Source organism: Strongyloides ratti, assembly GCF_001040885.1.
Source record: "Strongyloides ratti genome assembly S_ratti_ED321, chromosome : 2".
NCBI lineage: Eukaryota > Metazoa > Nematoda > Chromadorea > Rhabditida > Strongyloididae > Strongyloides > Strongyloides ratti.
Genome location: NC_037308.1, coordinates 5,374,280 through 5,387,487, shown reverse-complemented (window position 1 = coordinate 5,387,487; position 13,208 = coordinate 5,374,280). Strand labels below are relative to the sequence as shown.

The window sequence follows — 13,208 nt, the reverse complement described above, 5'->3', positions numbered from 1 at the left end:
AACATAATCCTGTTTAAATTTTTCATTTCTTGTTATGAAGTAATATTATTATATGTCTTTTATTATTAATATATTGTTACAAATATTAAAATGATATTTTTAGTGTTTTCTTAATTAGTTCATTTAATTGTTTACATAAAAAGATTTACAAATTAAATGATTATAATTTTAAATAAAATTATTTTTGTTTAATAAACTTATGTTAATAATATATACATGATTTATAGAGATTATAATTATGAATATCATACATAGAGATTAATGGTGATTTAAAATTTCAATGTTAAGGAGAAAGACTTTATATCTTTTATTCTTTGGAATATTAAAATGATTCTAAAAATTTTTATAAATTTTAATATTTATTAACAAAGGAAAAAGTTATTATCAATTATTAGTATGTTATTTATATTATCAAACTTGCTTTGTATTATATTTAAAATATTGAAAAGCAGATAAACTTGATATCTAAAATTTTTACATATTTAAATACCTGACAATATTAAAAATTTTTAAAAACATTTCTGATAGCAAATCTTTATTATTTAATTATTTAAAGATAATTTTAAAATATTATGAAATTATTTTATATTTTACTTCTTGTAAAAGTAGTATTTTTAAATTTTTTCATAAATGCTTCAGAAATTTCAACAGCAATTAACAATAGTACATTTTCAAATCATAAAAAAAATTCTTTGGCGTTACTAAATGGTAACACTACATGGTTAGTTATTACTTTTTTTAGTTTTTTTTTTACATTTTAACTATAGGTATTATTATAAACATTATACTGTAATTTCAAATATTATTGAAGGTCAAAAACCTGATTATTTAAATAGTTTAACTCTTGTCTTACAAGTTAGCAATGATCATTATATGAATAGATTTAAAAATCATCTAATAAATTGGGAAGGTCTAATATCTCTTGGAATTTTTATGTTGAATACTAAATTGATATCAACAGAGACAAAATGTACAATATGTACTATAAAATATTTTCTAAAAAACAGAAAAAATGTTTCTGTTCATTTTATTTTCAGGAAAAAAATAAATATCTCAAATGATGATATAATTTATATTAAAGAAGCATCATATTGTGATCAATTTAATTTTAAAAATGGAATAAAATCATGTATTACTGTTCCTTCAAAGAATAAATTAAAATTTCTACAATCATATCCAATAAATATATTAAGAAATGTTGCCAGAAAATTTTCCCAATCCAAATTTTTAGTGATTTCAGATTTTGATCAAATATTTTCACCACATTTTGCAGAAAAAGTATTACCTGTTGTTAAAAGTGTACATGCAAAAAATAAAAAAGCTGTTTTTGTTATTAGAAATTTTGAGACAGTCTCAAAAAATTATAAAGATGGCCCAAAAAATAAGAAACAATTACATAAAATGTTAAAAGAAGGAAAAGCTTTTGTTTTTCATTATAGATGTATAGTTAATTTTGGAATACCAAAATTAAAAGAATGGTTTAAGGTGGTAGATAATAATAAAACATCTATTCAATTTCAAGCTATATATGATCAAGATGGTTGGGAACCAAAATTAATTATTCCTGATGATGCACCATATAATGATGAAAATTTTCCTTATTCATTTGCTGATAATAATAATATAGTAACTATTAAAATTATATCCCAAATATTTTAATATTTATTTTTAGATGTGGAGTCTTTGTCTTAAGGAATATAAATTTCTTGTATTAAATAATGTATTTATATATCATCTTGGAGTTAAACCAGCTGGAGAATCTAAAGATATGGGAAAATTACGGGAACTTAATATGGGAAAATATACATATGCTCGAAAATCATTTCTTCAAAGGCATGAAAAAAAATATTCAAAAAGATTTGGTATATGTATGAAAAAACCAAATTTTAAAGAGAAAAACAAATTACTAAGTGATAATATTTTCAAAACAAAAAAATCTTAAAATTCTAATAAATTAAAAAAATAATATATATATGTTGGTTGTATATATAAATAAATATTATATTTTTTTTTTAATTTATTTGAAATATTTAAATTAATATAATATATTGAAAAAAATTTTTTTTGTTATAGTTGAATTAAATAACATTGATAATTTTGTATAAAATATATAGTGAAATAAATTTTTGAATACTGATTAGTCAAATTTATCTTTTATAAATAAACATAAATGAAAAAAAAACATTTTTGGTATAATTTTTGTTTCTTAATATGGAACATAAAGTTAGGCAAGTAGAAAAAATAAAGTGCCTTGAAAAAGCATTACTTTTATTAAAGTATAAAAAAGAAATACTTAGCTACTCTTCTAGTAGATCACTTTCTGATGAATTTGGGTAATATAAAACATTTTTTATATTTTTTTATATTTTATTTTAGTGAAAAATTTAATTTAATGATTGAATTTGAAATACCTACAGATTTGGCAACTGAAACTGAAGCAACTTTTGTTACTAGTATTGATTCTAATTACTCAAAAACATCAACTACTCCTGCAAAAAAAAATCCTGAAGTGCCTACCTCTACATCCACTTCTACTTCCACTACTACTACAGAATCATCTCTGATTTCTGGAAAGACTAAAGAAAAAGAAAAACCAAAAAATGATGTAAAACAACAAACTAAGGATACCACATCTGTTCCATCTGGAAATAGATGCGTTGAAGTAAAAGTTTACCTTAGATCATATCTTGAAAATAACAGAAATGATGGTGTTCTTGAAAGATATGATATAGAATTAAATCCTTACAAAGATACCTTAAAAGATATAATTAAAGTACTTTTACCAAAAAAAGATCCATTACAAGTAATGAGAGATGGTGTCTATTTCACCAGAAATGATTTTGATGCTGGTATAGATTACAATAAAGAACAGAAATGGTTATGTTGTTTCCCTTATGAAATGTACATACCTCTAGTTAGGATATATAGTTCAATAGTAGAAAAAGAATTCAAAATGTCATTTGTTATTGATGATATAAAAAAAGTATAAAAAAATTTGTATGCTTTGTAATTTGAAAATAAAATTACAGAGAGGGGTTATCACTAACAATAAGAAATATACAATGATTTTCATTTTTTTTTAATTGTAAAATAAATTGGAAATAGTTTTTTTATGATGTATATTTTTTTTTTCTTCCAACTCTTAAATTTAATAGTAAATATTTTTCTTATAATAGAAATATATTTACTTAATAATTTCTTATTATTGACCAATTAATTTCAATAAAAATTTATAATATTTTATTATAATTTATATTTAATTTTGGATTAAAAATCTATTAAATACTATTGGAAAAAAATATATATATTATTAGATACAATTTAATTTATTTTTCAATTCAATTAAAAATGATTATATCCAAAAAAATTAGAGTGTTCCATAAAATACATCTAGTTTTTAGTGACAAATTTAAATTGTGATTATTCATTAAATATTTAGAAAAAAAAAGTACATGAAATTTGTCTTTAAATAATTTTATAAATAAATATTGTGGCAAATAATATTTATTTTTAATCATGGCTTTAAACATTCAATGAAATATACTGATAATATAAAGTTTATTTACATTATTATTAATTCATATGATTTTCCCGTTTAATATAATCATATTTCTGAAGTAAATATTAAAGTGACAAAATTTTAAAATATGAAAATCAAACAATATAATATGTTTACATAATTGGTAATATTAAAAATGAATAAAAAATAAAAGTTTATTTTAATAATAGTATAAATTTCAATTATTTACTTAAAAATTTATATTCAGCTATCTCAATATATTTTTTGTGAAAACAATTAAAACGAGAATAGATAACTGGAGAAGTATTTGTTTGAATTTATTCTAAAAAAAATAATTTATAATATAATTAAAATAATATTAAAAATTACCGTTATAGATATCCATAAAATTTTAAAAAAGTTTATTGTACATGTATTATTAGTAATAGTATTATTTTTATCCAATAAATTATAATCATCCATATAATTTTTGGTAAAGTCTCTTGATTCACATAAGATAATATAGGCAAAATTTATTAATAATATTATCACAATTATTATAAAATGTCTAATCATAACATTAAATATTTTAAATAATCAAAGTCTAAGTTTATAACATTTTATCAACTATGGGTCTGTATTTGCTATCAAAAATGAGTACAACACCAAAATTGTTTTATTGATAAGCACACTTTTTATTCAAACATAATTTAACATATAAATGATAAACTTATTACACTCTTTTATTTAATGCTTATTTTAAAATAAAAAAATTAATTGTTCTTTTCTATAAAAAAAATATATTATTAACAAGTCATTTTAGTATATTATAACAAATTAAATTAAAAGTTAAACTAATTTAATAAAAAATTTTTTGTAAAAAAAATATGATTTCATAAGTTTAAACTAGTATAATGTAATTAATAAAAATAGTTAAATACTATTAAAAACATATATATGACGGAATGGTAAAATTTGAAAACAAAGTACACTTTATTTTTATCATACCTATACTTAAATATAACAAATTTTTTACTTGTTTATTTTTATTCTTTGTAAAATAAATTGTTTTGTTATTATGAAAGAAGTATGTTTTTGTAAAAAAGTTTACAAAAAAAAAAGATTGCAATATTCTATTTTACTTCAAGAATTAAGTGAAGATTTTTGAATGTAAAATTAGAAATTACAATTCATTTTTTTGAATAATTTTTTACTTACATTTTTCTACAAAATGTCAACTTTGTTTTTTAAAGTGTATATTTTCTAATTTTTATATTCATGTTGTTGGGTTTATTTACTTTTTGTAAGATAATTATATAAATTAATGGAATATATAATAAAGACTTAAATGAGGTGGGATCGTTTAAAAATAATTAAACAATTGAAATAATTATTAAAAGGAATTTTGAAGTTATTCACAATTATTCAATTTTAAATAAAAAACGTCAATCTACTCATGGTAAATCAAAATATGGTTTAGAAATAGAACAACTGAGATTATGTCCAACAGGATTAGTGAGAATCTCCAGAATTTTAAAATAATAAAGAAAGTCAGGAAGATTCAGTAACTTAAAATCATAAAATTACATAATATTTTATTGTATAGGATCACATAGTTAAATGGAACTTCCAACCTGATCAAGAAATGGAGAAGATGTCAGTTTTGGATGGAGTTCTAGTAATTCATAGGCAATATGAATGCCAGAATATCAAGAAGCTTATTCAATACTTTGGCTTCCTAGTTAATCTGAAACTTCAATGAATATGTAACATATTCTTTTTGTCGAAAACTATATAATGGTAGATATTGTTAAGCGAATTATAAAATTAAAAAAACCAACAAAATATTATATTTTCAATAGTTATATATAAAAAATATTTCCCAAAAAAACTCATTTTCCTTAAATTATCTATTTAAAAAAAATGAAGATGATGTTTTTTTTAATAGTACATAAAAAAAAATTTTTTTAAATAATCAAATGTACAAACAAGTATATATTATTTGTTATCAAACTAGTAGATAATAATCTACGTAAATAGTAAAAAAAACACTTGTATAAATTTTATAATAACACTTAAAAATAATTAGTTAAGTATATTTTATTGTATAAAAAATATTAATTTTAAAATACAAAAAAATTTTAAAAAAATAATAAATTATTAGTTTTAAAAATATTCTTTTAATATTATATATAAAATTAATAAAAAACTTTTTAACAATTAAAAATTATTTGTAATGTATTAGTTATATATAGGCAAAAAATACCAATCTTCAAGTGTTAAAAATTTTTTTTTATCTTTATCAAAATTCATACTTTTATTTGTATGTATTAATAAGCAAAAATATTAGAATATATATTATCAATAAAGTTAAAATGATTAAAATTTAATGACAGATGAACTATTTGAAAGTGAATTACATGCCCAAACTTCAATATTTTCCTCAATAAAAAATTTATTATTGTTGTTTTTTAAAGCATTTTGTTTATTTTCTTCTTTGTCTATTTCATCCTTAACTAGTTTTACACGATCATCAAATAACTTTTGCGAATCCTCAAAATCACTTGTTGCTTCAGTTATCTGTGTTTTATCAATATTCTCATTTTTTGTCTTATCATTACCACCACTAATTTTTTTCACCTTTTTTTCTGATTTAAAAATTGTACTTTCATTCTTAGTTCCATCTTTTATAGTAAATTTATCTTTCATACTTTTTATACTAGCTAAAAGAGGATTTTTTTTACTAAGTTTTTCATTTTTTTTATCCTTTTTATTTACATTTGTTTTTATATCATTATTATTTTGATTTGGTAAAGTACATTGATTACTTTTATTTAAATTATTTTTCACCAAACCATTTTCACACTTATTTTTATCATTTTGTACCTTAACAACATTATTATTTTCTTTACTATCTTCATTTACTTTACAATCTTTATTACCAAATTTAGATTGTTTTTTACCACAATTTAAAAAGTTTTCATTCTCCTCCTCATAATTTAAATTTATTTTTTTTTTTTTACTATTACAGGTAGGTGTAGAAAAAAATATAATAGACAATAAGATACATAATAAATACATATTTCACTTAAATTTAATAAAAATAAGATAAATACATTTTATACGATTATGAAATGTATATTTTAATACATTATCAAATTCAAATTTTTTTTTGTTCTAAATATTACTATAATAATACATTTAGATAGCATGTGATTTGTTGTAATCATTTATAAGTTAATATTGAGATTATCAATTTGTTTTGTTAAATGATTTTGTTTACAATTTTGTTTTAAAATATTTTTTTAATTTTAATAAATTAGTAATTATAGTATATTAACAAACAAACAAACATAAAAATTTATTTTCAAAAAGAATTTAGTAATAATTAATTTTTTAAAAAAAAAGTTATAAAGCTTTAAAAAATATGGAAAATTTTAAGCCTAACTTTAAAATTATTTAAAAAAAGCTTAATATAATAATTAATTTTTTTCAATCTTTTTCTATTCTTAAAACTAAACTTCATTTCAAATAATTATTCTTTGCAGCAGATGGTATTTTTACATTTTTCTTCTGGAATATTTATAGAAAACATATATTCTTGGAGAAATGACTGCACTTTTCGTTATCAGCGCATTTATATATTTTAGAAAATTTTATTAAAAACTAAAAAAAAAGAAACTGTTCACATTTTATTTTTTGTCTATATATATGTATTATATATTAAAGATATATAAACTATTTTAATGCTTTAGAATTAGCCTCCCAGGCACGTCATATCCAAGGGAAAAAAATGAAGCAGATGACTAATTAGTAAAGTTAAATTTTTTTCATTTTCATTTAATGTAAAGGAAATGTTGGTTGAAAATTCGAATTATTTGGTGAGCTAAACAAAGACATCATATCATCAATGGCTTTTTTTCCTTGAGAATCATTGTTACTGTTAACCTCATTTACATTCATATTTCCTAAGTCAAGTGATAACAATGACATATCATTTGATTGTTTTATATTATTTGTTGAAGAAATCGATGGAGTAGGTGCACTTGCAAAAGAACCAAATAAATCATTAGAAAAATTAGTATTTACTTGATTGGTTCCAAATGGCATAGTAGGTTGCTGGTAAGTTGGTTTACTTGGAGAATTAAATAAGGACATTATATCATCTATAGATTTTTTTTCTTGTGTACTATTGTTACTATTCATTTCATTTAAATTCATATTTCCTAAATCAAGTGATAATAAAGATGGATCATTAGATTGAACTACATTATTTGTTCCAGAATTGGTAATTGTAGGTGCACTTGAAAATGAGCCAAATAAATCATCTAAATCACTTGATTGTTTATTTTGTATTGTAATTGGTGGAGAAACCACAGTATCAGAAAGATCAATTAAAGATGCTTCAGTTTTAGGAGACATAACCTGCTTTTGTGTTGTAGTATTAGATACAGTTTGTTGAGGAATAACTGTAGATTGCGGACTTACATTTTTGATACTTTTTGTTATTGTTCCACTTTCAATACTTGCTAGTAAATCTGATGCTTTTGCAACAGGTGGTACCCAACCTTTTAATTGATATTTTCTTGACTCATATTTTGCTCTTAGAAAGTGTTCCATACCAGGACCTGATCTGGGTCGGATAAAATTTACAGGTAACTCTGCTTCATAAACAGCTTTTGCTTTTGCATTACCCATTAATCTCATAAATTGCACCTGTTCTGGAGTCCACTTATCTAAATTAACACTTTTTATTTTTGAAATATGTACACCTAATTGGCGATGAAGACCAGCACAATTAATACAAACAAAAACTCCCAAATTATGTGATGCCCATCTTGGTTGTTTTTCTCCACAATCAGCACAATATTTATTTTCTTCTTCTTTAGTTAATTTTCCAAGAATTTCTATATATAATTATTATATAAAAATAAAAAATTTTTAACCAATATTTTACCTAGCAACTTAGTTTCAAGCTTAGCAGCAGCTTCTCGTTGAGCTTTAGATGTCATTTTTGTATTTAATATTATTGGCAATTTATTAACCCGTGTCCGAAATATTTATATATAGCTAAAATTTAAAATATAATTTAAAAAATTTAATAAATATAATAAAAAAATAAACAGTAGACCATATAAGGGAGTAGATAATATTAACCATTGACACATCACAGAAACTGCTTACAAATATTCTTTTTAGGACGCTTAATTTATAATATGAAAGACAAGTAGGCTTGTTAAAGGGTAAAATTTATGCAATCTAGTTGGATTGTGTAGCCAATTTGATATTACAACGGTTACAGTAAATTCTAGAGAAGTTCTATAATATCCGACGACCGGATGATGGTGTATTTGCTACTCTTGATCAATAATGACGATAACTGTTCACCCAGTAAAAAATACTGACGGTCATTCTTTTGAATTTTTTTTTTTTTATTTTATTAAATTAAATAATAAAACAAAATTATTATTATTTTAAAAAAATTTTATTATTTGTCTTATTCCAGGGGTAAAAAAAAAATATATATATATATAAATCTTTTTCTAATGGATAAAGAAAGTGAAGAAATAAGAAAAAAAAATGAAGAATTTTTAAAATCTCCTATTGGGATTAGTCTTCAATATGATAGAAAAATATGTAAAATTTATTTTATAACAATAATGTTAATATTTTTTGGAATATGGTATGAAACAACTAAAATTCAAAAAGCTAATATTATATCAATAGATAATGAGAATATAATCAAGAGTAATGTTAGAATCAATATAATTTCTGAGTTCTTATCAAAAGAAAGAGGAGAAAGTATAGGAAATATGTTAACAAATAATTTAAATTCTGAAAAACTAGTTGATAATATCAATTTTAAATTTTTTTTTATTGTTAATAAGTCTATTGAAAAGAAAAAAGATGACACTTTGTCTTTTACATTTAATTTTATTCCTGAAGAAAGATGGAAATACTTTACAAAGTACGTTGTTTTTTTGAATAAAGAAAATTATGTAAATATTAAATACACAAAGGATATGACTGATGAAGAAATATTTAAAAGGTTAAAAAGCTTAATTGTTGATGTCCTTATAGATACACATTTAATTGATATTTTAATGAAAAGGGAAACAGGCAAAATTATGAATTCAAAACATTTAGAGTATATGTCGCCAAAATATCAAAATCGATATATATGGGATTCATCTGCCTTAGCTAGTAAATATAATGTTCAAGTAATTATCTTAAGAAATTCATTTAAAAGAAGAGAAAATAATATTTTTGAAAAAGATATTGAAAAAGCTTTAAATAATTTTAAAAAAAAACTTGATGGTTCTGTAAAATTATCTATAACAATTGAAAATCTTTATGGAATTAATATTGATAATTTTTTGGAAACAGATATAACTGGTAAAAAATTTATAAAAATTGGTAGTAATGTTGAAAATTTAATGACAACCATTGATCAACAATTATCAGGAACATTATCTATTGATCCTCAACTTAAATTAGTACTCCTAGAAAATAGTGGAAATTTTGTATTTATTAATGAAGAAGTAAGTTTTTAACTTTGTCAACATAATATTAATTAATTTTTTAAGGGTGATGATGAAAATGGTATTATTGCAGCTGGTTGGGGTTCTTTATTATCATTTACAACATCTATCTTGTCTAATAATGATAATGATGAATATGATATTCAATTAAAACAAGTAACATCATTTTTATTTGGATCATTAAAAACTTTACTTGGAATACATAGTGATTTACTTTCTATATATCAAAAAACAAAAACTCCATTATCTGATTGGGAAATTCAAAAATTTAAATTAAGATTTTTTATAGATAAAGTTCTTTCAACAATACATAATATTAAATCAACTCATGCACTTATATTAAAAGTTGAAAATATGGAAATATCTGAAAATGTTGCAAATAAAATGAATGAGGCAATATATTTACTTAAGAAATCACTAAGTGATTTTGAAAGAACAGGAATAATCAAGTTAGATGATATAACAGTAGCAGCAGAATTGTCAGAGAGTGTTGCCTCTGATCCATCATTAGTTTCACTATTATATTTTCCATCTGATCAAAAAATTGGTGTTTACCTTCCAATAGCTTTACCTGCAATATTCCCAGTCCTCCTTTCATCTTATAGTTTTTATGTAGATTGGAAGAAAAATAAAAAATAAGTTATTTTTAAATACTATTTATTTTATTATAAAATATTTATCGTATATAAAATTTATATATATATATATATTTTTTTTTGTTGTTGATTATTATTGCAAATTAAAAGAGATCCATTATCCCAAGGTTATTTTTTTTTATCAAGAAAAAAAAAATTATCTAAATATTAAATGGTGATGAGGCATTTTCATTTCGCCTATAAACAAAATCTGGTGCTGGTACAATTATTTTACCATAACCAGGTCCATTATCCCGTCTTATACAATAGAAAGATAATAATATTTGACTAAATTTGTTTCTAAATCCTTTTTTTGATATTAATATATCAATTAAAAGATAAAGTAATACAATGGAACTTAAGGTAAGGCAAATTAAGGTAAACCATAATAATCCATATTTAAGTTGAATTTTATCCAATGAACGAAATATTGATATTAAAGATACTTGATGTAATGATGATGTTATTTTATAGTTATGTATATTACCATCATTATAAATATCTACAAAAACTGTTCCTTTTGTGTGACCAGCAAAATTTGATAATATACATGAATAAAATCCAATATCCTGAGATTGTATACGATTAATTAAAAGTGAACCATTAGTTAATACTTCAAAACGACTATTTGTATAATCAAGATCAATACCATTCTAAAAAAAAAAAAAATTTTTAATAAAATAATTTATTAAATAAAAATTATATATATAACATACTCTATGCCATTTAACGGATGGATCTGGATATGCATCAGTTGTTGGGCAATCTAATCGAACAGAATCTCCTAAATAAGGTCTTGATGGAGACATATTTAATTCTTTTTTATTATCTGGAAGTTGATCTATATATGCTATAATTAAATGAATTGTTTCCCCAGTATTAGAATTGTCAGTATTTTTACAATAATAAAAACCTTCATCATCTATAATTTATTATAAATAACTAGTAATAAAATTTTTATTATTACCATAAGATATATTAGATATTATAAGAAATCCAACTTCAGGTATAAAATGATTTGTTTTAACTTCTCTATTATATAATATTGCATTTGAATTACTTAAAAATAATAAATAATAATAAAAATTTATTTTCTTACCTAGTTACTTTTGCTACAATTTCATCATTTTTATACCAAAATGCTGTTAATTTGTCACCATTATTACCAATAACCAATGGATCACACATTAATGCTGTTGTGGCACCAACAGAAACAAGCATCTCACTAGTTGTTTTATCATTAATTGTATTATCAAAATTAAATAAACCATATAATTTATGATTAACAATTAAAGAATAAAGAATAGTTAATATTAGATATTTTTTTAAAGAATAATTAGTTATCAAACATGAATTTTTCATATTGTAAATAAACAATAAATATATAATTTTTTAAAATTACAATATAAAAAAAATAATAGTAATTTTATTTAAAAAAATAATTATCTATTTTTTAAAGAAAACTTTTTAGAACTTTAATATTAAATATTTCAATATTATATTGTAATTTATATATGCTATAAATAATAAATTAATAAAATATTAGATTTGATATAAAATATATATAACTTTTTGTAATCAAAATGTAGAAATAAATATGAATAAAATGAATGAGTAATTGAAAAACATGAATTATTTACAAATTGTGTTATGAGATGGTAAATATTAATACATAAACAAAATTATGGATAAACGTTTTATAAAAATTTGAAGTGTCAAATTGTTTATCATATTATAATTTAAAAATTTGACAAGTAAATATTTTATATAGTTATTATAAATTATGAACCAACTGTTAGTAATTAAAATGTGCCATTCTTTATATATATATATATATATACTTTTGTAAGTAACTCCACCTTTATTTAATATTCTCCTGATTTTCTGTTCTTAAATAAACTTTTATTATGAGAGTATTATTGAGAAAAAAAAGTTCTGGTCTGGTAAGAACAGATTCTTTTAATTAGAACCTAATATATATATAATCAAATAGTTTTTATCTAATGTCATAAAAGTAAATTTCTTTATGTCATACAAGTGTCACTTGTAGAATTATGATTATGCAATGATTTGAAAATTATTAACTTTTTTTTCATGCTTCATTGATAATCATCATTTGAATTAATGTTATATTTTTAAAACAACAATTTATTATATATATATATATAGAAAGAAATAAAATCTATAACAGATTTATTTTTCAATGATCCTTATTTATAAAATAAATAAATACAAAATAAAATAAGAAAAGAATTATAAAGTATAGTATATAAAAATATTTTATAAATATGATGTTACCTATTTGAAAAATTAATACAATTGTAAATTTAAACAAATAAAAAGGGTATTTTTAAGTTTTAATATGAAACTATAAAATATATATAAAGATAAAAATAATCCATTTTTCTTTACTATAAATATACATAAAATTACGCTATATTGGAGGTCATCAAAAAATTTTCGATTATTCTTTAGATAATTGCTTTTATCAAAAATTACTGGTAAAATTTCTTTTGACACATTTACTTTAAA

At 20.8% G+C, this 13,208-nt stretch overlaps 6 protein-coding genes across 6 annotated transcripts; 3 read left to right on the top strand and 3 right to left on the bottom strand.

Moving 5' to 3' along the window:
• Window positions 1-572: 572 nt before the first annotated feature.
• On the top strand, window positions 573-1,942 carry SRAE_2000170200 (N-acetyllactosaminide beta-1,3-N-acetylglucosaminyltransferase; the record flags this gene model as incomplete). The annotated part of the gene is made up of 3 exons (XM_024652685.1): window positions 573-721; window positions 768-1,626; window positions 1,673-1,942. The coding sequence occupies 3 exons, from the start codon at window positions 573-575 to the stop codon at window positions 1,940-1,942; spliced, it is 1,278 nt and encodes a 425-aa protein (XP_024506237.1).
• A 269-nt stretch (window positions 1,943-2,211) lies between these two features.
• On the top strand, window positions 2,212-2,989 carry SRAE_2000170100 (Hypothetical protein; the record flags this gene model as incomplete). The annotated part of the gene is made up of 2 exons (XM_024652683.1): window positions 2,212-2,333; window positions 2,377-2,989. The coding sequence occupies 2 exons, from the start codon at window positions 2,212-2,214 to the stop codon at window positions 2,987-2,989; spliced, it is 735 nt and encodes a 244-aa protein (XP_024506236.1).
• A 2,889-nt stretch (window positions 2,990-5,878) lies between these two features.
• SRAE_2000170000 (Hypothetical protein) lies at window positions 5,879-6,580 on the bottom strand (the record flags this gene model as incomplete). The annotated part of the gene is made up of 1 exon (XM_024652682.1): window positions 5,879-6,580. The coding sequence occupies one exon, from the start codon at window positions 6,578-6,580 to the stop codon at window positions 5,879-5,881; it is 702 nt and encodes a 233-aa protein (XP_024506235.1).
• A 759-nt stretch (window positions 6,581-7,339) lies between these two features.
• SRAE_2000169900 (Arf GTPase activating protein family-containing protein) lies at window positions 7,340-8,511 on the bottom strand (the record flags this gene model as incomplete). Its single annotated transcript, XM_024652681.1, has 2 exons — window positions 7,340-8,406; window positions 8,457-8,511. The coding sequence occupies 2 exons, from the start codon at window positions 8,509-8,511 to the stop codon at window positions 7,340-7,342; spliced, it is 1,122 nt and encodes a 373-aa protein (XP_024506234.1).
• Window positions 8,512-9,406: 895 nt separating this feature from the next.
• On the top strand, window positions 9,407-10,680 carry SRAE_2000169800 (Phosphatidylinositol-glycan biosynthesis class S protein family-containing protein; the record flags this gene model as incomplete). Its single annotated transcript, XM_024652680.1, has 3 exons — window positions 9,407-9,467; window positions 9,581-10,041; window positions 10,087-10,680. 3 exons carry the CDS (start codon window positions 9,407-9,409, stop codon window positions 10,678-10,680), a joined length of 1,116 nt encoding a protein of 371 aa, XP_024506233.1.
• A 157-nt stretch (window positions 10,681-10,837) lies between these two features.
• Window positions 10,838-11,897, bottom strand: SRAE_2000169700 (Immunoglobulin subtype 2 domain and Immunoglobulin subtype domain and Immunoglobulin-like domain and Immunoglobulin I-set domain and Immunoglobulin V-set domain and Immunoglobulin-like fold domain-containing protein; the record flags this gene model as incomplete). Its single annotated transcript, XM_024652679.1, has 4 exons — window positions 10,838-11,329; window positions 11,393-11,598; window positions 11,644-11,735; window positions 11,776-11,897. 4 exons carry the CDS (start codon window positions 11,895-11,897, stop codon window positions 10,838-10,840), a joined length of 912 nt encoding a protein of 303 aa, XP_024506232.1.
• Between the last annotated feature and the right edge of the window lie 1,311 nt (window positions 11,898-13,208).